At 45.9% G+C, this 24,408-nt stretch overlaps 1 protein-coding gene across 8 annotated transcripts in view; it reads right to left on the minus strand.

Moving 5' to 3' along the window:
• Positions 1–24,408, minus strand: part of RNF220 (ring finger protein 220) — a 223,677-nt gene that overhangs the window by 35,590 nt on the left and 163,679 nt on the right. For 5 of the 8 annotated variants that reach the window (XM_065673519.1, XM_065673522.1, XM_065673520.1 and 2 more), the window contains 3 exons: positions 22,859–22,901; positions 14,868–14,989; positions 13,719–13,851 (listed from right to left, as the gene is read on the minus strand). In XM_065673519.1, the coding sequence (XP_065529591.1) occupies positions 13,719–13,851; positions 14,868–14,989; positions 22,859–22,901 (298 nt within the window). Of the gene's footprint in view, positions 1–13,718; positions 13,852–14,867; positions 14,990–22,858; positions 22,902–23,092; positions 23,284–24,408 lie in introns of those variants that run through there. The other 3 variants (XM_065673524.1, XM_065673525.1, XM_065673526.1) reach the window with 2 other exon arrangements.

Genomic DNA, 24,408 nt, shown 5'->3' on the forward strand with positions numbered 1-24,408 from the left:
ACACCATCCCCTGCACCTGGCATTACTTCAACCCATCACTTCTCAAAGGCCATAAACTTTGGACACACAGGTCTTCATTTTTCTTGTAGCTGTAGGAAACACAAATCATGCAAAGCTGGAGCTGTGACTTGGCCAGTCCCAGAGGTGATCTGAACCTTGGCCAAGTGCCTTGAGGAGGGTGAAGGTGTCCAAAAGAGTGAGTGTAAGTGGGACCGCTCCCCATGTCTCTCCCTCTGCAAGGATGCCAAGCATACATCAAACATGCACCTTTCCATCAATTTTGTTTCCAAGTGACTCAAGCCAACTAGTGGTTTATGGTTAGAGCTTAAGAAGAGAAGATCTGCTTACTGTGATACAGTTTACAAATATTAAAGTACCTCGAATTCAGAATGCTGGTGTCCTTGCTCTCAAAACCTTTGTACTTAAGAAAATCCCTTTTAAGTCTGAAAGGAAAATATTCCAGAGCTTTTGCTGAATCTAAGTCTCTAATGGGAACCACTGCACTGCCACAGAATCCTCTCCTCTCTGCACAGGGCGCGCAGAGTGATGGGTTTGGGCAGTTATGTGTTACAATGACAGACACAACCGGGATGACCTGAAAGAGCATTTCAGTCATAAAGGAGGCGTAGCAGAGAAGTTCATAGGTTAAGATGAGGGACAGGAGAAGGGTACATTTTCTTTCCTGATCAAAGGAGGACTCCCAGGCCAGCAGCTAAAGGAAACCACAATAAGATGATCCAACTCTAAGATTTTTGCCAAATACGGATTTCTTTTTAACATGACCAAGTGCAGTTCATTGCAACATGGTAAAAGAAAACCTGATTCAAAAAGTGTATGCTGACCAAAGTAATCCCTGTGAACCCAGAGAAGACTTTGAATAAGTGGGGCTATCAGTTTTAGGACTTCAGAGGCTGCTTTACAAAAAAAGAGGGGAAAAAACCCTCCATAAAATATGTTCCTGATGTGAATCACAAGGTCCATGAATCCCAGTACTGCCCCTGCACACAAGAGAACAGCAAAGAGGATGCAAAGCTCAGTCCAGCATCACCTGCAGAGCGAATGCCCTTCCACTGGCATCCTAATGCCCTTTCATCTGCAGCAGGGGTGAGGGATGGATTTTGAGGCCAGTTCCAGCGGGCTGGGGTTTAGTGCCACAATTTCGACCTGACCCTCCTTGTCTAACTTCTTGGGGTTGCTTCCATGCACAAAGCCAGTGAAAACACCCAGGCAGCTGTTCAAATATTTGACGTCTGAACTGCCTGACATTATTCATTCATCTCAGGCTCATTCAAACCAGATTTCTGGAAAAGTGCTGTTATAAATGGATTAAGAGGACCACTAAATGCAAGGAAGGCCTGATAGGATCACACCTGCTTCTCACTAACTCAGCCTAAGTGTAAAGAGGGCTCACAACTTCCAGCTCCTGCCGGTAGTGTATGCTGACATCCAGGAGCAAGGAAAATGTGAGATGGAGTGCAGAGGATGAAGAGCAGAATAAAATTGCCTTTGCAATAGCATTGTTTTGGACCTACTAGAGGAGAATGGGAGCTTCCAGAAGACCCCCTACCATTACAGTTGAGTGATCTGCAATTCAACAGCGTGTACTGGGAACAGAGATGGGTTCCTCCAGCAAGGCTTGGCTTCTGAAGGTCACGCAGTAATTCAGAGCCATCAGCAATGCTGCCGAGAGTGGACCTCTGAAGCCACTGCTACTATCCAGAAGTCAATGTTCGGGACCAGAACTTTATCCCAACGTGTTAATAGCCTGAAATCTGACAACTGAATGTTGTGTGTTTGACCTAGGAATTTACAAGAGACTGTTATTCACAGAAGCAGCTGCAACTCTTACAAGGAGAGATGTCACCTAAGGCCTGAGGAACGTAATTCCACAAGTGAATTAGAAAACACTGCTTTCAGATGAAAAAAAGAATACACCAAAATGCAGGCTCTCCTGTATCTTTCCCTTTTCTTGCTGAAGAAATTTTTGCTCTTGCTGTGCATTTGTTAGGAGGCAACCACTTGTCATACACTGCCAGCCCCAATACAATTAGCCTCCTGACACTAAAGCAGCACAATCCTCTGACAGTCTTAATCCCAGCTGCCTCCTTAAGGTCCAGACAAACAGGAGTGAGCAGGCAGGTCAGATGCTGGGGCCATTAAGCAGAGAAAAAACAAAGTTACAGCTCTGTCTCCAATCCCCATTGCTCTTGTAGCCAGGTGCTCTGACAAGCAATTCCAGCACTGGTATTGAGTGGCACCTCTATAAACCCTGTGACAGTTTGGGAGACAAACTCACCCATCAATCAGAATGTACCTATCAAGATCACTTACCTAGAGTGCCCAGCCACCTTCCAGCACTGTGTACACAGCTTTGCTTGGGCTGGCCTTGGAGCAGTCTGTCTGAGCACCAATTCAAGGTAGTTTCTGAAAAATTTAGGTACTCTACACAAGCAACAGTGATTCTGAAATACTGACTCAAGAGGTCTGAAGAGCAGGAAAAATTCACATGCCTTTTCACCACTGCCAGGCTGCAGGCACTACAGCAATCGGCTCAGCTTGAAGGAGACTGGAAAACACTTCCCACATTCTATTAATAATGGCTGGAGATAAACCTCATCAGGAATCATTTTATTCCCCCTATGCCTAAGTTGTCACAGCACTTTTCTTTCTCCTAAGCCACCCCCTATGCCTAAGCATCCTCTTTGACCTCTGCACTGCTTCTCAAACCTCTCTTCCTTTGTGCAATCCCCCCGACAATTGGCCAATTTAACACCTCTCAAGTGAATGGTGGCTCAAGCTAAGATCGAGAGTCATTAACGTTATATATAAGCAGATTCACAGAACAGATAAAAGGGCCTCACATTCAAGTCCCTCCTTTCCTCTGTCACATTCAGTGGCAGATGGTCAAAGTGACAACATATGCTGCTTCAGGTGTTGGCAGCACTGCTGGCTCCTGTGCAGACATGAGCTCACATGGAGACTAGCAGCCTCAGGACTTGAAAAGTGAGACAACCACACCAGTGCAGACTCAAATGGCCACAGACACATTTCATCAGCACAGGTAGGAAAGCACAGACCCCCTGTGCCCCACCTTTGATCCTCAACTCCAGTCTGGGCAGATAACTCAGTTCTGGAAGCAAACTCTTCTGTATACGTGTAATTACCACTCCAAACAAGAACAAGAAACAAAACAAAGATGCTAGTATTATTATTTGCACCATTGTTATGAAGCAGCTACTAGCTGCTGCTCATGCAGAGGAACAAATTCATCTGTGTAATTAGTGTTTCTCCTATTCGGCTCCTAAGGAATTGGGAGGTGTCAAATCTATATTGGAAATAATTCTAGAAATTCAGAATTTTGTGTAAATTCTGTAAGTGGGTCTAAATCCAAATTCATCTCGGGGGCACGCAGCTCTGCTGGGGCCTGTTTTGGCTGGGAAGAGGCATTTGTTCTGCTCGCAGGTAATTTACACATGTTCGGGAAAGAAGAAAAAAGCCTCCCGTAAATCTCCAGCAGTGCAGCCTTTGCTAATTACACTCCTTGCAGTGACCCCCTCCTGCACAACCTCCCTTTCCAGCACATTCACTCTATTTTCTTAACGAAATGTCACTCGCTGGCTTCTTGGAGAGTAAAAACAACGAAGGCAATAAAAGTAGTTTATGCAGACACACGGCCAGGCCTCACACACTTCCCAAGAATGGCTCTAAACTGGGTTTATTTCATCAGCTGCTGAAGTATCCCCAACTAGTGCTAAGAAGACAAGGTGGCACGGATGCCGTTTCATTTTAAAAGGCTTTTGGGAAGAAAAGAAAGCCATTAGGGATTCTTGAAAACAAGAGGAAAGCAGAGATGATGCCATGCTGAACGGAGTCTTTCCGCAGATCTACAGCACAACCTCAGCCATTATTTCTGGGACAGTGAAATTGTTCCCCCTGTTTTGTTTTTTTTCCTAGCACAAACAGGGAGAGAATAGTTCTTCTGGTGACTTTCCTAGCCTGTTGCAAGAAAAATGACATTCGGAGGCTATTATAAGCTGCTTATAGGGCAAGAGGTTTATTTCTCTTGAGCCAGATCCATTTCATGCAAAACAGTGATTTACCTGGAAAACCGAGACCCAACTGTGTCATTACAGTGTACACCTGGAAGAGCAGAGGCACCCATCTGATGCATCTATTAGCTCCCACAGAGGCACAAAGAGGCTGCCAGAGACCTGACTGCTTACCAGTGCCTTGGATGCTTACAGTGATCTTTGCTAACAGCTCAGAGGAACAGCTGCCTTTAAGGAAAGGGGCCATATAATTTTATGACCATTAACATCATTTTGCAGCAGCATGCTGAACAAAGGGCAGGCAAGCTCTGCTGTACAGGGTAAGAGCCAGCTGCTGCAGGGCTTGGGGAAGAGGCTTCCCCACCCCTCACAGCACCATGGAGTATTCCAGAGATTTCTTTAATGCCTCTCCATAATCCATCAGGTACAGATTGTGGCTACGGAGGCGAAAACGCACTCAGACCAAAGGTTTGATCTGGTGTGGCCATTCCTGCATGGTTGCCTCCTAGAGCCTCAAGCTGGTGTGATGCACTAAGGTGAGAACAGTCTCACTTCTGTCTCAAAGGCTGCTCTTCAAAACCCAGTGCTAGAGTACAAAAGCAGCTGCAACAGCCATGGTCTTTGCAGCTACAGCTCCTTTTCCACAGTCAGGGAAAGGTGGATCTGAAAGCTTTTGTTCCCCTGGGGAGAGGGTGGAAACAAACAAAAAAGGAAGAGGGAGAATTAAAGTAATCTTGAATCACTAAGCAGATTCACATCACTGGATCAATAAGCACCACTGACAGGGATCACAGGAATGTCGCAACTTTGCCAATAATAAAGCAGCACAGCAGAGCTTGGAGGATGACTTTTCTAAGGCAGCCGAGCATGAAGCAGCAGGGCTGGTGAACAGCTGAAAGTGACACCCCAGCTTACAGTGGGCTATTGCCTGTGGTGGGGCTCGATACAGCTTGCTTTAAATAACCATGAGCACAGAGATTGTATTCGTGAGGGAAAGGCAGCCAAGGACTGGAAAAACCAAGGGCTAAATTTCACAGGCCAAACCCATGTGCTTTTCCCCCCAAACTAATTCTTTTCTAGGTTGGAAAGAAGAAAGAAAAATCAGTGCTAATTTAATCAATTGATCAGCCTATTGATTGCAAAACTGGAGCTGCTAGTTAGCCATGTGCTGTAATGCCCTCAACTCTGAAACCACAAAACACACCATTGATTTCTTCACTTCCAGCTCCAAAATGAGAAATAAAGCCGAGCTTTCAGCGGAAAAGCAACTTCTTCGTCCTGGGCGAAGATGCAAGCAAAGAAGAAGAGATGCCAGGAAACAGGGACAGCGCATCTTGCGAGGTTCAAACTGAAATCAGTTACAGATGCAGTCACGGTGTCTTGTGTAAACTCTATCGATTGGGTGGCTGACAGTCTTGGGAGCCTCCATACTAGGACAATCAATCCGGCTGCAGTGTCACCTGCCACTTTGCTGAACAGTTGACAATGCAATTATCCAGTGTGGAGGCAGGGAGTTGGCGTGTGTCAAACGCAGTTAGCCACTTTCCGGGCACTACTCGATAATGCGTTTCACCGCCGAGTGTAAGAGACGACATGTGGAGACAGGAGCTGTTTAGAGCCATTGAGACCCGTGCTCCCTTTTTCCTTTAGAAAAATCTCACTGCCTCTGACTTAACAACTGTATTCTAAAATGCTATTAAAATCACGTCAATCAACTGTTGTGTGCTTAAGGCTGAAGTTTGACCTGAGTGTCCAAGAAGTAGGTTGCAGTTGTAGCAAAACTGCAGATACGCGGGGGAGAAACAAATAATTATCAAATGACTTCTTAAAGCCTGGGACTCTCAAAACTAGAGCAGACAGACCACTAGAAAAAGGGACTGCAGAGAGCGGGTAAGCAAATGCAGCAGATGGGAATGGAAGATCTTATGTTGAATGTCTAAGACCCAGGAAAACTGAAGTTTAAAGGGATGTTGTCAACTTGGTATCCAGTTTCAAAAAACTGAGTAGTTTCAGGTGCTCTACCTGCTCCCTTACTCCCCCTGCCAATTTTCAAGGTGTTACAACTACACTTCCTGCTTGCTTGCTTTATTTTACCTCCTTCCCCTGTTCCTGGGTGACACTCATCCCTTTTCCTCCCCCACGTATGATACATAAGACTGCCAAGTGGAGAGAATTCCCCTTCTTCCAGCAGAAAATCTTTCCCTGGTTAGAGTGGCTGTCAGAATTACGTAAATCAAACAGCAAGGTTTAGTTGATTGTGCTCCCTTCAGCTAATGCATTCTGGCAGTCTGAGCACAAAAATTAGGTTCTTACATTTTTGCATGTGTTCAAGTTAAGGAAAATGTTCTACCAACAATCAGGACTTTCAAAGGCAATAAACAACATTCTGGTTTTGTTTTCAGTTACAGTGATTTTTGCTTTGCCAAGTCCCATTGATTACTTTGTGTTCCAAAATGAAGAAAACGCTGCTCCTTGAAGCAGTGTATGAACTTTAAACACACAGGATATCAAGCACCATCTACATGGTGGGTCCTGCTGGCTTTTGTACATGAGGTACAAAGTAATTCTGAATCTCTTTCTTTTTAAATCACATACTATTCTCTTCTGGTTTTCCTGCTCACTAAAGTCAACTTCTGAAATTAATATACAGTACAGTACCCAAGAGATCTTTATTAGCCACAGAATCTCTCACATTCTGTATGTGGGCACAAATCACGGAAAACATCCAAGTATAGCCCATCTGATTATTGCATCTAACACTATGTAAACAGATCTGCTAGCGTTTTAGGTCAAGTGTTACCTTATGGACAAGTACTTGCTCTCAAAGGAGAGAGATGAAAACATTAAGGAGTGGTTGGGCTACTCCATCAGACCAGTACAAAGTACCATCCTTCAGCCCCAGAGAGATTACCCAGGATTACCACCATTATACACGAGGGCTGAGGTAAGGCATAAAAGTGCTCTGGGACCCAGCAGCCCGCTAAAGAGGGGTATAAGGCACAGAATAAGCACTTGAGAAACATGAAATTTATACATCTCACCCACTTGAAAGCTTAGAGCAGGTAGAAGTGACCAGCAGAAAGTAACAGCCCAAATAAGGAAAAGCTGTAAAGCCAAGAAGGATGCTCAAATGTATAGATGTATTCACCTTAGAGACTAAGCTACAAGGGATGCTGACACTGGAAATGTGACAGAGAAAGGCACTGAACTGAGCTCTTGCTAAGTGGAAGGAAGAGTAGAATTTCATCATGGCAAAGATTTCCTATACTCTTGCATCCAAGCTGAAGTTTGCTTTAGCCTGCCAGGGTAAAATGAATGAATTCTGACTCATCTATACAGAAATAGGGATGATTCTATTTACTAGACCGTTCTTCCAAAAGGCCTGAATATGCCAGTGACACCTTCTATTTCCCACACAGTCTCTTAGGAGAAGTCACACTGTTCAGCTCAAATTCTTTTGCTGAATTTGAGTAGATCAATTTACAGCCTCTTAGTATGATCTTAAATGTGGCCTGAACCTCCTGGCATGGAAAAATTGAAAGTCTCCTTACCTCCTGATGCCTTCCTACACACCTCATTATATATTACCTAAAAAAGAGGGCACAGCTGGCTATTAAGGGTGATTCTAGAGCAAAACTTTAAAGCTGTGTTGCCAGCTTTGCTAGTATCTTTATAGCATTAGAGAAGATGCCTCTACACTACAGTTTCCATATACGTGTCAAACAGATGTTTGTGGAGTTCTGTTGTAGAGTTTGAGGTTCATAGAACTGCACTGAGAAGTGCAACTGAGTTTTCCTCCTCTATTTGGAGCTTTCTGCCAGGCAGTTACCAGGCACAAGCAAAGTCACTGTGTTCACAAACACCTGCTGCTGAGGCAGGAGATCGAAAAGCATCTACTGAGATTCTGAGGACAGGACCTCACACTTGAAAGTATGCTTCTAATGCTGCATGTATTTAGAAGGAGAAGAATTTGAAGAGCGTAGAGCTATTGCCCCAATGCTCTTCCTTGGACAACTAATCCATGCTGGACAAAAGCTGGCCTACAGCATTTGCTGCTCAAACTGAAGAACATCTTGATTCTGCAGAGACAGAAAGTCAACAGTGGGAATGCAGCCATCCACTGCAAACTTCCAGATATTTTAATACAGTCCCACTTTCCGGGCAGCTGCCCTAATGGTACATGCCATGAGAACCAATGCAGATGGGCACCCAAGTATAACTGGTTATAGCCTATATGGCTTTACTATGTCCTTCCTTCTACACATTTGCTAAGATTTGCTGTTCTTTTCTCTTCATAAGACATTAATGAACAGATACAAGCCCTTTGCCAGCTTGGGAGGAGGACAGCATGAAGAAATAAAGAGAAACTTCAGAGTTAAGTAATCCCTGTGTGTTTCTCCTTCTTCAAGAGTATCACAATCTATAAGACAGATCCTCGTCATGTTGATCTTTCTTAGAAAGCCTCCTTCCCCGAAAATGCCCTGCTTACCATTTTAACATTTTCATAGTCTTTCTCTCTTCTGTGCCACTTTTGATGCAACTGATCTGCTGAAGGAAAGAGAGACCCACAAGAGCAGTGGTGACTAGCTTGCTAGTGCCCCCTGAGGAAGGCTTTTCGGTGGGGGAGCTGGAGGGGAGAAGATGGGGACAGAGCGTGTGGAGAAAACTTAGCTGCAATTCTTCAGTTCTTTCATATCTAAAGAGGACAGCAATCTCTGTTCTATCAGATCGCGCGGTTCGTGCTTTAAATGGTACTTGCTGCCAGCTTGCTTTCCCTGTCTCTCTCCCTTTGAAGCAGACTGGACAGCTTCCTCAAGCTGGCGTTATCACTCCCTCTAACCACTCTTGGCAGGCAATCTAATTCCCCCTGAAAAGGTCACCGCCATTTTAACTGCCTTTCAATCACATTAAGCACGCTGCAGCTCGTGCTCAGAGCACTGCGCCTGCAGCTCTCCTGACTGAGGTGCGATCGATAAACTGACATCCCGTCCCCCCACCCCATCCGCTTCTCGCCTTCTTCCCCTCTCCTGGACAAGCCCAGAATGGAGGGCAAGAAACCAAGTGACCAAATCCTCTCCTCAAATCCAAAGCAACAGAAGGGAGCCGCTAACCTAGCATTTACTAATCTTTGTCTCATCTGCTAAGAAACAGAAGGGTGCAAGCATCCCCCTCGCCTTCCCTAGACCTACAGAGGCAGCAACTTCACAGGACCGTTTGCTTAGGCACCGGTCCAGACACCTTTGAAGCTGTGTTACAAAGAACAAGCCTCCCTCAAGCTTCCCTCAATGCAATCATTACCGTTATCTCTCCCCCCACCCCCCCGGCTTTTTTTTCTGCAGTTACGAGTTATGTGTTCCACCCATCGATCCCTGTGTAAGACACTGTTTTAAGTCCTCTTGCCTTTTGACTGTGCTAAGCCGTTTAAGAGATGACAGCGGCTTCTATCAGTGCGAAGCTGATGTGATTCTTTTCAGATAAAGCACTTTTTTTTTCACTCCCCCCTCCCTTTCCCTTCTTTCAAGTAAGAGACATACACACAAAAAGAGACACTGAATCTTTCAAAGGGGAAAAAAAAAACCCTTTTGAACTTCCCTCAGGAATTCTTTAAAAGGATAACCTTACAGTGTAAACACTGAGGGTAACGTGCATCCATTCTGGAGAGGAACAGAAGAATTGCTACAAATATGTTGAGCATTAAAAGAAAACATCAGAGAGGGAGCCACTTGATGCTTTCACTTGCAAAGCCTTGCTGGCTTCCTAAACACAGAAACTCATTAGACAAAGATGGCATGAAATAATCCTCTGCAACAAAGAGCTTCAGAGAGGGATGATTCAGAGACATGGGGATAGATGGTTACTGAATGTTCAGGTATTTCAAGAGAAATTTTAGTCTTGTGACACTGGACTGAGACAGGGAAATATTTTATTATTATAACTGTATAGCTTTTCACTTTGAAGCACAAGCTTGATTCAGGCAGCACCTGGTATTTCATGCTGGTGGCCTTCTGCACCTATCCTAGACAGAAGCAAGAACTCTCCTACTACAAACCCCTACTTCAAGCAGAACCTCTGCTGAAACAAAGTGGTTTCAAATCTTAGATAACTGCCAATAATCTTCATTTACACCCTGCATTCTTCCAGTTTTGGGTCAGCAGATTAAGTGATAGGAAATTATCTTCTAAGAAGCCAGGAGGACAGCTATATGTACCAAGTATTTCCTGACTGAATGCCTCCATCAAACCCAACAGCTTAAGAGACAACATACTGATCCCTGCACTTCTCAGTTATGCCATGTTCCTGCTTGCTGCCATCTCCTGTCCTTTCCACCTGCTGCCTCAAGTGTGCCGAGCCGTGTGCTTTGGCTCTGCTTCCCTAGACCTGGCTGAGAATTTGCAGCTGTAACACAAACAAGGACAACAGAATTTCCACCTTGTAAGCCAGCCTCATAGGTGACAGGAGCAAGATTTCCCTGCAAGTGCTTTGGAAGCAAGAAACAGTCATCCTAGGAACCACATAAGTGAGAGTTTCAGCCTGTGATTGCTCCTAAGGATTAGACCACCTTCCAAAGCATCTGAGCAGGGCTCTTCATTTCCCTGACCTTCCTGTTTTCAAGAAGAAAAAAACCCCCAACCTTATCCCACATGAGAGCCTGGCAGGATCTTTCATATAATTAGCAAAGAGTTTGCCTCACTTTGAGAGCGATATGAACTTTGTACATTAATGAGAAATGATAAAAAGAAGAAGCCAGGACCTGTGTTAAGTTTGAGTCACTTCTGCAATGCTGCCCAACGGCCTGACCGATTCATGCTGGCCACCGCATCCTGCCCCCCCTTCATCCAGCTGCGACATCTCCTCAAAGCAACACACCATTAAAACCAAAATTAATGAGACACACGGCCATCTATTTTCCCCTCCGGTTTTATGTATTTCCCCATGTCATCTCTTTAGACACCGGTGACATCCCTGTAGCCTGGCAAAGGCTGTCTGGCATTATAAAAGGCCTTCGATTTCCACATCGCTGCTACTTCACAGCAAAGGGAACAGAGCCAAATACAAAGCCCCAGGTGACAGGGGTTAACGAGGGCCTTGCCAACTCCAGACAAAGCAGTTTTAAGCATTGGAAAGCATCTCCAAAACGTTGTGCTGTGCTTCAGGGCTTTAAATTAAGAATTCTGTCCAGAAAACAAGGCAAGAGCCAACACTGGCAGAGAAAGGGACAGTCACCTTTAAGGTTACCTGAGAGTGCACAAAGCAGGCCTGACTGACGGAGACCTCTGAATGCCAGCAGCCAGAGACAATATGAAAACCACAAAAGGGAGCATAACAATGTGTAACTTGCTTAAAAGGAAACAAAAAGCAATCAGCGAACTATGGGAGATTCCAGCTTTGCTTTGGCAAATATTACAGAAACTTCCTGCAGAATAGGTAGGTACCTTGCAGATATTAACTGGTCATCCCAAAATACTAGGTAGAAAGTTGGTGGCACAAAGCTCCCCTGTTTAGGGAAGAGGACACCTCTCTAGAGGTCCTCTGCTGTTTAATCTGTCCTAGTTGTTGAATCCAGCTGCCAGCAGAGGTGTGCTCCAGAGGAGGAAGGGCAGGGAGAACCACATCCACTAGGGACCTGCCAGCCTCTCAGGTGGAGTCATCTCTTCGGCAGTGGCTCTGCTACCAAAAGCCGCACGAGGAGGATGTTCCTCACTACAAATGCTACCAGGAGGTTCCTGTGCTTGCAAGCTGATCTACAGACACCTTTTCATCCAGCACCACAAAGGGAAAGTGTCTAATCCAAAAGCCTTCTCATCAGGGTAATTACAGAGGGTTTTAGAACCACATCTAGTTGTGCTCTACTCTTCCGCTAGTCTTCTGATACCCCTTGCTTCCTGATGGAATCAGGGCTATTTCTAATTATGAAAACCAGAAATACCTGTCCATGCATGTGCAGCCATCTAGCTTAGGTTACAGCCCTGACTGATGCTAGAACCTGTCTAACTTCTGGTGGAGGAAAGCAGCTGATCTATACAACACAAACTAACCCTTTTGAGAATTCCTCAAAATAAGGAAGAAAACGTAATGAGGAGCAAGTACTTTGCATTTACACAGCCTAATCACATCAATTAGACATTCTAATCACCTGAAGCTTCATCTGAAAGAACATCTCTGTACAGCGGAAGCAATATGAAAGCTTCAGATCACACTTTTGAGTTAATTCAAAACCAACTGGGAACATTAACCAGGTGAAGGCAGCACAATATCCACACCAAAGAGGTGGAATATTGTGCTTTCAAACTCAGACGTTTACTGGGGGTGAAGGAAGAAACCATGAATGAGCAAAAAGGGGCAGAAATTAACTGAGTAGCTTTATCTAATCAGGACTAGCAGTGACAACAATAGGGGCATGCAGACGTCCCCTGCTTCACTATGGATTATAGTGACTGTACTACCTAAACATAGTCTAAGACCTTGCATGCTCTCATCAGGTCATGTACAGATACAACTCTCCATGTGGGTACAAAAAACAGTTAAGGTAGGTACGGCTACAGACACAGCAAGTGACAGCGTGAGCTTCACTGGGAAGCCTTTAAAACCCAAAGAAGCTGCTCCTGCACCTCTGTGCTCCTGATCATCTGCTCTGCTACAGCCCAGCTACAATTTAATTTCAGAGGAAGGTAAGAGCAGATCAGGAGTGCCAGGCTGTCACTGAGCACACAGCTGGCTTTTAAGTCCAACTCCTTATGTAGTAGCCTTTCCCCTTGAGATATTTTAAATTAAAATCCAAGCTGATATAAGAAGAGATCACATCCCATCCTCTTTATTGAGCCGAGGGAGCCAGCATTCCTCCTCTCATTAGGCATGCGCTACGTGGATTGCTTGCAAGAGACTCTCCTTAGTGCCAGAGGTTCATGCCAATGAACAGTTTAGTAAATCCTCCTCTTCGAGGCCAAAGGGCCGAGTGTAAGAAAGGGGCCAGCTTTCTAGCTAAAATTACATTCACCAATAAAGCTCACGAGAGGTCAAATTTTGCCATAACTCACTCTCTCCACAGTAACTGATTTCCCCGTCACTGGGGAAGGAGCAAAAGAAGGAGGAAAAATAAAATGTGTTTGTCTGGGAGCCCTAAGGGCTTGCAGTGCTGCAGGTGCAGAGCAGGTTCCTGGATTCTCATTTATCAACCTTAAAAGGGATGGAGTGATAAATGCACAACTGGCCCTTTAATATTTTATGCAGGTGCTAAAGCGACTTAGCTGTCACCTTCAATACATCACCAGAGGCCGATACACCAGCTTTCGTCACTCCAGGCTGGGAATTTTTACAATTTCATTTCTATTTCCCTCTCTTCATATATTTCCACCTATTTCTTACTATGTGTAACATATAAGAAGCTATTTTCCCCAAATGATCTCCCCATTCTATCCATTCCTACTCATTCCCTCTTCAGACACATTTCTCAAGCAAGAAATAACACCACGCTTTTGTTCAACATTTGCACAAATTTTGATTGTCATCATTCAAGAGAGGCAGAAAGCTGGAATCACTTTATATTCTGGCAAAGGCTGAAGGTCCCACCCTTTGTGAAAGGCAAATATCCAGGTCCCCCACTTTAAAGACAAGCAATGATCAATTTCCACAGCAGGATAATTTACACGGGCCCCCCAAACAGTAGCGCACCTCGAAATCCTCCCTCCAGGAGAGTAGTAGCCCGTATCCTCTTCTGCCCACACCATTCATACTCTTCGAAGCGGTTGCCATTCTCGTTCTCAATGTCCACAGAGTCATCCTCAGTCATGCATGAACCTTCTCTCTGCACAGGGTAAAGCAGAGGCATATCGTTGAGATGCAGGAAATAGCTCTTCGGGGTTAGCAACTCATGGTGGAATGGAGAAGAAAAGCTGGACTGTTTCCGAGTACAGAGCGGACAGCAGCATCTATTCCCACTCCCATTCCCAGTGATCTAAACCTAGAAGTAAATGGGTGCTGGAAGAACTTCACAACCTTAAGATTAAAGCAAGTTGAGAGGTCCATGATATTCACACATGGAAGTTTAAGCTCTGGTTCCTACACCAACACTGGTGTGCATTTCAACACGCATTCCCCTGCCTTTCATGCACAATGCTGCCACGTAAAGTACAAATTCCTTTGATCCTCAGCAGAAATGCTCTCCTATAGCATAATTTTTGGGGCACACTGATCAAAAGACCCCTCTCCTTAGGCCATGCACCTCTTGAGGCAACAAGCATGAATATATTTTTATCTCTATTGTGGGCTTTTCCTGAGAAACAAGCACAGAAAGCCCTATGACAACTCCCTCCCTCCCCTAGGGCTCATTCTTTCCTTTCAATCTTTGGGATGAACAGCAAGAGAATGGCTCTGTTCAAATGCACTTCCTGGAGTTAAGGTGGTCATGCAACATTTACAAATGCCAGTCTGTTACAAAAGAACCCAACAAAAAAAATAATTCTAATATTGTTAAAGGCAGAGATCAGAAAGAAATCTTCCTGCTGTGCTACACAGGAAGCATGAAGTCCTACAAAAGGCTTCATAAACTTCAATAGCTCTACCTTCACAGCCTACGACTCAGACTTCAGTACCAGCGAAAGGGTGCATGAAGTAAGAAAGTTACTAATGCAACACAGGAGAAAAATCCAGAAAAATCCATCTTCCAAGACAAAGAGAAGTGACTACACAGGTCTTAGTGAGACAGTTAGCATCGCCTGCAAGCTCAGCAGTGTTAGTTTTTGCCCCGTGTTAGGTCAACTGCAGACAAAGCTGGGAGTAGGGAGAAGGGAATGGCAGCTGGCGATCCTGCTGCGCCTCTACCTTTGCAAGGCATTGTTCCACATGCCTACTCATCTCCTCCTCGGATCCTGACAGAGGTCGGCTGCAGAGGGGACATACCTGCCCTTCGTCTTGCTTCCTCCGTTTCATTTTTCCAATCCGAGCTGCATGGAGAAACCAGGAAAAGAAAACAAAGAAAAAACAGGAAAGGAAGACATGTCAAGTTTGTAGTTCTGCTCTGCTATTTGCTCAGCTCCAAATAATAAACCCTTGGCAGAAATGGTAAGATTTCACATCAGAAAACCCCTGACCTCTGTAAGGAATACAGTGTTACTTAGCACTTTCCAGATTAAATCTGTAACCCATGGTTGAGAACAGCCCAATTTCAAAAAGGCAGCTACTCATGATTTAATACCTAGGAGAGGAAATACCTGCTGCACATCCCCAGGTAAGTTAGTCAAATGGTTAAATTCTTTCTCTTGGAAGCCTGAAATTGTTTTCAAAGTCGAGTGATCAAGCCACTGAATCCTGTTCTGGATTTTGCCTTCTAAGTCTCAGTCCCATCCACTGACACATCTATTCCCTATACAAAAACTTGCTTAGACTGTAGAAGGATGATGTAGCACCTGAAAAGCCCCGGAGAAGGTATTTAACAGTCACTTCCAGGACCACCGAGTCTCCTGTACACCCTGAATAATTTCTCCCCAGAACACATTTCTTCCCAATCACAAGTCACAGCAGCATCTCAGTAGCAGGTAACATTTAAGGAGAGGAAAGATCTTTGCTGTGAAAAAAGCAGCACCTATGCTCGATAGCTTCTGGCACTCAATTACTTTTATTTCACTATTTTCACACACAGGAAAACTGGGGGATACACTGCTTTCTTGAGGGCATGCTCCAGGAAACTAACATGTCAGGAATCACAATGATTAGAAAAAGCAGCCAAGGTAGCCTGTTGCTTAATCCAATCTCTGGTTAATTTGAGCCATCGTTTAATGTGATCAAAACATCTGGAACCAAATCATTTGCATTAAAAAACTTCTGTCCTTTATTATGATGGCTTTAGGCAGGTATTACCGAATAACTCAATCACTGGCTGGAGGAAAGGCGCTGTTTAATTAATAAGGAAGGTCAAAATTCTGAATGAGAGACAAGGAGAAGCCCAAGGATAGCCCATGTGATAATGAGAGATGACACCACCAAAAAGCTGCGTTAGCCAGAAATCGTTACTGACATTGTGAGCACTGCAGCATGCTCTGAAAGCCTTCATGCCTGAATACTGTAGCATCAACAGCTCCCTGCAGCCAGCAAGTCAGAGAAAGCCGCTGGAATGCCAGGAAGGGAAGAAACAGAGTACGTGAAAGTTTCTGTCAGTCACTGATTTCTAAAGTACATCAGTTTAGTGCACGCACATCACCAAGTGAATTATAAAGTTTCAGCTGAATACACTAACACAGACCTGAAAAGCCTCTTTCAAGGCTTTCTTTTTGCCTTCTCTCGACTCAGGACCCTGTGGGTTAGGATATACTTTCCCACAATCCAGAATGAGGAGTATTCATCATCCCCTACACTCTCTGATGCTCCAGGATTAAGAAGGCTTCAAATTATTCCCTGGGCATTACTTTCCTTCACTGAACAAGACAGATTTGTGGGAAAATTCCCTGAGAAATAAAACTCCACTCCTGGCACCATGAAAAGGGTTCTGCAAAAGGGACACTCCTGAAATGCAACTCGAGATCAAAACAAGAGTGGTTTTGATACTTGGCACTTTAAACAAGAGACTCTCAAGTGAATGCACACCACTTTCATTGCTTGTCTAGGTTTTCTTTGCTGAAGCTCCGCAACCCTCCCTTTTATTGGGTAACACCACACTGCCAGCTCCACAGCCCACCTGCCTCTCTCTGCACATCAGGTACCTCAGCATTCCTACCGGGGTATTTTAAGTTTCCCTTCTAATTTTTCTGCTTAAATCTGTTATCTATACTGTCAGCTCCTCCTTCAGAAAGTAAACCACGCGACTTCCAGTCTATACAGAAGCAAACACCGTGAAGCGTTGTTCCTAATTTCATTGTGCCCAGATCAATTATGTTCTGCTTTAAATAAGACAATGACCCCTCAACATTTCTTGTGTGTTTTCTCTCCCCTTCCTGCACCCCTTCAACAGTATTTAGGCCTGTTCAGAAGTAGTCAGAGTTAAGCCATGCCCTTTCTGGCTTGTACTTCAGTGCAGAAGGTTCTGGTTTAGTGAATACCTGTATCCTCCTGTACGGCTCTTCTGTGTAAGTTTAAGATGCTCTTTCCTTGGCTCACTAACTCTATAGAGCCAGCACAAAATAGAAGAGAAGGCTGGAATCAGGTATGACTTGAGTGTTCTCCAGCACACATCTATCTGACCAGAGAAAAACATAGGAGCAAAACCTCCTTTATGCTGATCACAGACACATCTTTCTCTTACCTCGTCTTGGTTTTAAACTGGGAAACGTAGGGAGGTAGCAGTTTAATTATTCTGGTAGGACTCCCCATGGCCAATCAATTCAGCTCAGTCAGTCTGCCTGGCAAGTTTATTAGTATTTTTAACTTTTTTACTGCTATCCTCTAGTCCATGAGCTCTAACAGTGACAAAAGGAAGGTTAAGTTATTTTAGGTCTTGCACTGATAAATTCTTGGGACCATTTTGCCAGAACAAGCACCTGATCTGCTGTCAAAACGTTACTGCAGAGCTGGGAACAGAACCTCACTCCACTCCAGCTCCATGCAAGAGTCAGCAGACAGCCCCCATTCTCGGCTCATTTAGCTCTGCCAAGAAGCAGCCCTTTCAGTTCTAGTGTCACAAGTTAAAAGAGCCACTGGAAGAAAGAGGTGTTGAAAACAAATCCCCTGCCATTTTCATTCTGTGGTCAGCAGCAGCAGCGTTGTGTCCATGGAGGCCCAGGGTACCCCAGGTGACAGCAGAAACCAGGAGGGAATGCTGCAGCCTGGAAAGCACATCCGAAGCAGCAGCGCTGTCCCTGCCCAACACAACATGCAACCAGGCTATCACTTCCAATCAGTGCAGAAGGGCCAGAGCGGCCCCAAAGGCAGGGGGTGATTGTGGTGCTGTCCCGAAGGGGAGCAGCTCAAAAGAACACGCAAGTGAGACCACAGGACTGTTAATTAGTGTTGATAGATGCGATCATTTCTAATTAGCTCACTAATCCCTCTCGCTCCTGTCGCAGCAGCATGGGAGAAGGGGAAAAAAAAAAAGAGCAATTCCCTCTTGTAATGCAGGAAGATAAAAATGCAGCCAGTGGGGAACTGGATGCAAGAAGAGGATGGAGCTCAGGGAAGGAGGTCTTCGCACAAGGCTGACCTTCAGCCCCTCATTCTTATCTGTAACTGCACAAAGACTCCATAGTTATTATTCCAGCCTTCTGCCAGGAGGTGAGGAGTTCACTAATTTTTATTAGCATTAATAATTATTATTAGGCCATCAGAGGGCTTCCAGCATGTCTGAGGCCTCACTTTTAACAGACGTACATTACCCTACACACTGCTCCTGCTGCACTTGCATGTTCTCCCTCAGGTTATACTAAACCATTGGGCACTCAGGGAGTTTAAGTCATTACAACACATGAATGAGAAAGCAATATATGGAGGTGAGCAAGAATTAGGACCTTCTGCAGGGGTGAGGCCTCAGTTGCAGTCTCTGACCTAACTTAGGAGCTGTGCTGGCTAAGGGAGCTGCTCTTCCCTTTCCTAACATAGGGTCTTTGGGGACAGCACAAGGAGAGAAGCTGCTTTTGACACAAGAGGAAGAGCCAAATTGCACTTGACAGAACCTCTGCTGCTGAGGGCACACTGGTCCCTGCCTTCCCATGGGTGCAGAGAGGAGCCAACCTTATGAGCGGAAGAGACGAAGGATCTTTTGTCACAACAGACTCCCCACATCAAGGCTAAACCTAAAGATCATGTTATTCTCTAGCCCAGCAAAACTTCCCGAGAGAAAAGCTAATGGATGTTAGCTCTCACTAGTATTCCCCTCTCCTAGTAAAAATTCACCTTCAGGACAGGGCATTAATTACCTCAGAAGTGCTCTTACACAGCATCTAGAAGTGGCCACTATGCAAACCTCTACCGCAGCATCAAAGGAGATGATTAAGTTACTAGCAATATCTCTTATGATTCCCTCCACCAGTTTGAGTGGTCCCCCGAGTCCCATGCAGACATCATTAGCAGCTCCTGCAATGGCAGGCCAATCAAATTAAGTGGAAACATTTTTTGTCTCCTTTCCAGTGAAAACCATCTAGCTTTCTTCCACCCCACACCCATCAGCTACAACAGCACATGAAATGCTGGTGGTGGTTCAACAACAAAGTGCACCGTGGCCACCTCAATGGATGTCTGCCCAAAGGCAGGCTTAGGGGCACCACCAAAACCGGAATCAGCTTCTCAGGCAGGTGCAAAAGGAGCTTTGTAAAGACCTATTTTACAACTGCACTGAAAATGCCAACTCTGCAAGTACCCCTGAATTTGCATTAAAGGTATTCAAGCACAAGAGCTAGCACCCGCTCTCTACAAATCTACTAGAGTCATGAGGAGTGGTTATACCTATTTTTGTTAGGCCTATCACAAAAAGCTTGCGCAGATGACCAACTTCTCCAAGAGCATCTGACCAAAGAGAACAAAGACAGCAATGGTAGAGCACAAAAAAATCTTAAGAACAAGCTAAAGCAAAAAAAACAGATGGTCAAGAATGAACGTGTTTCAGACCTCACGTACAATTTGCTGCTCATCTACCCAAGAGAGAATGTTAAGGGTCAAATTCACAGAAGGGTCTCAGTGGGACTTCCAAATTTACATGGCCAAACTTCCACACAGATGATTTTCAGCAACCTTCTGACACTCTTCTCCAAGGTTGGCACATACTTAACCTGCTGAATCCATGTTCTGAAACACTAACCTGTAACATTGTGTCTCTAATTTGGAATGACTACCCAACCTGCTCGCACTGCTGAACTCCATAAGCATCAATTTACAGGGTGGCTTAGTTTCCAGTTTGGCAATACTGGAAATAAGGCAAGTGAAAGAAATGCCTTCTTTCTCACATGGGTTCATAAGGAATCAACACCTCATACTCCAGGGTTCACAAGAACTCAACCTCTGCAGAGTGAGTTTAGCACAGGTGAGAGGTGTGGGTTTAACTCACTGAGGCGGACAGGGAAGTTCAGATACAAACACTCAGCCTAGAGTCTAACAGACAGAACATTAATCTCTTCCTCCAGAGCTTGCAAATGCATTCACCTTACTTACAGTTCAATTTAAGTCAAAGGTTTGACTTACAGAATTAAAATTCTGGACTGTCAGGTACCTGTGAACCATGTAACCATCAGGACCTGATCATGTCACAGCCAGGCCAACAGCAGCCCACAGAAGACCTTTCTACCTTCTCTTTCCTTTGCTCGTGTTGCACTTTCCCAAGTGATTACAACAGGACAGAAGACATCAAGGAGATCTGACAGGGCTCAAGCAAAAGCCGTGGGCAGCCGAGATTTGAGTCAAGGATGATGTGTGAGAAGAGCAAATACCGTATATGCCCCTTTTTAGAAGGCTTTTTTCCTGAAGGGATTCTGGAACTCAGCTGGGAAGAAGCTTCACAGAGATACCAAGATAAACATGTTTCAACAACATTCAAAAGTACACTTAAAACTCAAATCCAAATGAAGTAGATTTTTCTTTGACAGATAAGGCTTTATTTTCTATACCCTACATTTCTTCAGTGCATCAATAAGAATATGAAACAAAAAGCCAGGTATCTTTGGACTAGTCCTTGTGTCAATGCAAACTAACAAGGATAAGGAAACCACCCTCACAAAGCAAGCTCCAAAGCTGCAGGATTGATTAGAAGCTCATTAAACCACAAGACAGTGTCAAATAAGCATTTTTTCTTTTCCCAGAGCATTCAAGTGCTCTCCATCTGGAGCAACACTGCTTAAATAACTGTTTAACAATCATGTGGCAAAGCTTATGAGTACCACAGTTATTTTAGTGCAAAAAAAGCCAAACCATTTAGGAGAAAACAAGAAAGCAGGCCGAGTTCAGTAGTCACAAATAGAAAGTCACAGGCATAGAAAGATGCAGTATAACCATCCCGCTGGATGTTAGTCTAAGGGCATAGGATATCATTACAGGTATGTTTTAAGGACAGCAGTAACTGAATCATAAAAAGCTAAATTCAGGAGGAACTAGTTCTGCTCTAGTTTGACCTTCTTTGTGACCCAAAGCCAACCACTTCAGCTGGTAATCCCTGCATCCAGCTCCATAACATCTGAGCCTAGTACTGTCAGGGTGTACAACAGAAAGGATAGGAATACCAGCATTATAAAGGCATTATATAAATCAAACAAATGCCCTCATTAGTTGTGCTCAATGTACCCCAAAAGGTATATATAAAAGGAGTAAAAAGTTCAGCAAAAGCAATGCAAACGCTGTTCAAAACCAGCATCCTGTTAGATGATGAGCTCAGATTCACAAAAACATCCAAGAACAGGGTCCAAGAGGAGTGACTGTGCTGAAGCCCTATTTTGGGCTACAGTGGAAAGCATAAAGTACCACTGAGCCAGTTCAGCAGAGCATGCTGTCATCAAGAGCTTTCATTCATTCTGAAGGACTGCACAACACCAAGAACCTCACAAGCCTGGCTCAGATGTGGGGTTTTTTTTGGGTTTGGGGTTTTTTTGTGGGGGTATTTCTTTGATTTAAGATAAGGTAACTTCACATTGTTGGCCTAAAAAAAAGATGGAAGGTGGGTGTTAACCCCATCTTTCCAAGAATGATAAAGAAACAGTTTGACATGACTGACTCCAGAGACCTCTGTCACACAAAACAAGTCACTGCAGAGCAATACCTGAGCATATTGCAGCCATGTGAAGTCTCTGTGTCCAGAAAAGGACCTGCCAATGCTGGCAGCTTACTGCACTCATCTGGGAGCACAGATGTGAGCACACCTATCAGCAGTTACCTGTAACTGAGGTAAAGCAACTCACCTCTTTTGTACAACTGAACAGGCTTTCAAGAGCTCACAGGTTTCTGGCCTTCTGGGCTTATATTTAAGAATCTGAACTCAGTTATGTATAACTTATCAAAGAGCCTGGGTCATAATAACGCTCCTATTTGCTTCAGGCTACTTCAAATTCTAGCACACTATTGTGCTATCGGCACACTCTAAAGCCTTTTGCTATTTTGTTAAAGTATCTCTATCTTCTCTGAGCAAACCGCAGCGGCACAATGTCACCGGTGGTAGCTTAAACTAGGACAGCAGGAAGCTGTGATAACAATTAATAAACCACCTATTAGCCTGAAAAACCACATTTTGACTAAATGGTACTTATCAGACCAGCTCCAAGCCATACAAAATCAGATGGCAGAATATTGTTACTATTTCAAGTGTAATTTCTAAGTTCTCTGAACTTTGGGAAAAGTTTCAACTTCTTCAGCTCAAACAACAACAAAACAGTATACTTTCCGCTTCGGTTTTCTGATTTGCTAGCACAAAGATGGGACTTCCTCTGAAATAAAGCGACCTCTGATTCGTTCTTCAAATACAAAGACACTTTTTGCTAGGAGCACTTTGTAATTTGTTGCCAGGAACACCAACAAATACACGAGCAAAAGCAACGCACAAGCATCAGTGGGTTTGAGAGGGGAAAAAAAAAGCCACAACCAAAACATGACGTCAGATGCACGGACGCTCAGACTGCTGGTTTAAAAGTTTGCTGCAAGATTCTGCCATATGAGCTATGAAAACATGGAAAGCTGGCCTGGAAAAGACGGGATGCCGGGCCCACTTTATAGCCTCACCGGTGGGATCCCGGTGGCCGCCCCCCCGGGAAACGGGGATGAACGCGGAGGGTTTCCCCCCCAACCCACCCTTTGCACCCCACCAGCAGCACGGTGAGGCCCCGGCGGGGCTGTTCCACACGGCTCGGCCCAGCTCTGTGAAGTTCCCCGGGCAGGGGCAGCCCGGCGGGGCGGGGGGAACGCGGGGCCGCACTCACCGTTCAGCCGGGTCTGCCGGTTCGCTCGCACCCGCAGGAAGGTCTGCAGAGGGGACACAAGAGCGGAGAAGTGTCAGGGCCCGAGGGCGCCCAACGTAAACAACTCGCCCCCCCCCCCCCCCCCCCCCCGCCGGTAAACAACGCCGACCCCCCCCCCCCCCCCCCCCGCGCATCACCGGGACAACGCCACAGCCCCGGGCCTGCACGCCCCCCCTCCTCGCCCCCAGCACGCACCTCCTCCCGGCCCCCGCCGCCGGGCCCCCTCCTGCCGCTCTGCATAGCCGCGGGCGGGCGGCGGGCAGAGGGCCCCGGGGCGGAGCGCCCCGCACGGCCCGGGATGCGGGCGGATACGGCGCGGCCCGGCAGGCGCCGCCGATCAGCCCCCAGCGGCCGCCGCCATGTTAGCCCCGGTCATGTGACCCACCGCCGAGCGGGTGAAAGTTCATCAGGAAACCGGCGGGGGAGAAGCGCGAAAGGAGGGAGTTCCCATGGCAACCGACAGGCGGCAGCAGGGCCCAGCGAGCCCCAGCCAATCAGAGAGCCGGGGCTGCTGGAACACAGGAGCGCCTGGCCAATCAGAGATCAGGAATAACTGGGACCCAAGAGTACTAGGCCAATCAGGAATCAGGAACCACTGGAACCCAAGAGCATGTGACCAATCAGGGCAATGGGGCAACTGGAACCCTGGGGCAGGTTGCTAATTAGGGCCCAGGGGCAATGGGAAGCAGGAAGCAAACTGGAAGTTGTCTGTCTCGGCAGGGATTGAGCACCCTTTAGGCCCAACAGCGCTGGCAAATCAGGGCCCTGGGCCTGAGTGTAACCCAAAGGTGCTGGCCAATCAGCCACCGGGACCAACCTCTCCCCAAGTTTCCTTGCCCAATCAGGGACTGGGGTCCCAAGGCGCCTGGCCAATCTGTGCCCAAGGCATACCTAGACCCGAAGGCAGTGGCCAGTGAGGGTGCAGAGCTCCCTCCATGGTCCCTGCCCCACCATGGGGCCGCAGGGGCTGCCTGCAGTGCCTGTCCATGAACGCCGGCGCCGGCTGCTCCTGGGCTTCTGTGGTGGGGGACGCCGCAGGGGAGCAGCCTGGGGCTAGGGCAGAGCTAGGGGATAGAGACCGGGCAGCGACGGCTCTTGTTGGAGGTGTCCATGGCAGGGGGTGGGACTGGATGTTCTCAATGTGTTTGTCACATTAAGGTCCTTTCCAACCCGAGCCATTCTGTGTCTCTACGATGACGGGCAGTTAGCAAGTTAAGGTGCTGGCAGGTAAGCTTTGCGCGGTGCTGACCTGCGTCGCACACCCCGGCTGGGTCTGCAAGCTGAAATGCTGCTGTGTTTTCATACATGTGCTTACCTACAAAACCAAAGCTGCTGACTGAATCATAGAATCATAGAATAGTTAGGGTTGGAAAGGACCTCAAGATCATCCAGTTCCAACCCCCCTGCCATGGGCAGGGACACCTCACACTAAACCATCTCACCCAAGGCTTCATCCAACCTGGCCTTGAACACTGCCAGGGATGGAGCATTCACAACCTCCCTGGGCAACC

The sequence above is a fragment of the Lathamus discolor genome, chromosome 3, assembly GCF_037157495.1.
Source record: "Lathamus discolor isolate bLatDis1 chromosome 3, bLatDis1.hap1, whole genome shotgun sequence".
Lineage (NCBI taxonomy): Eukaryota > Metazoa > Chordata > Aves > Psittaciformes > Psittacidae > Lathamus > Lathamus discolor.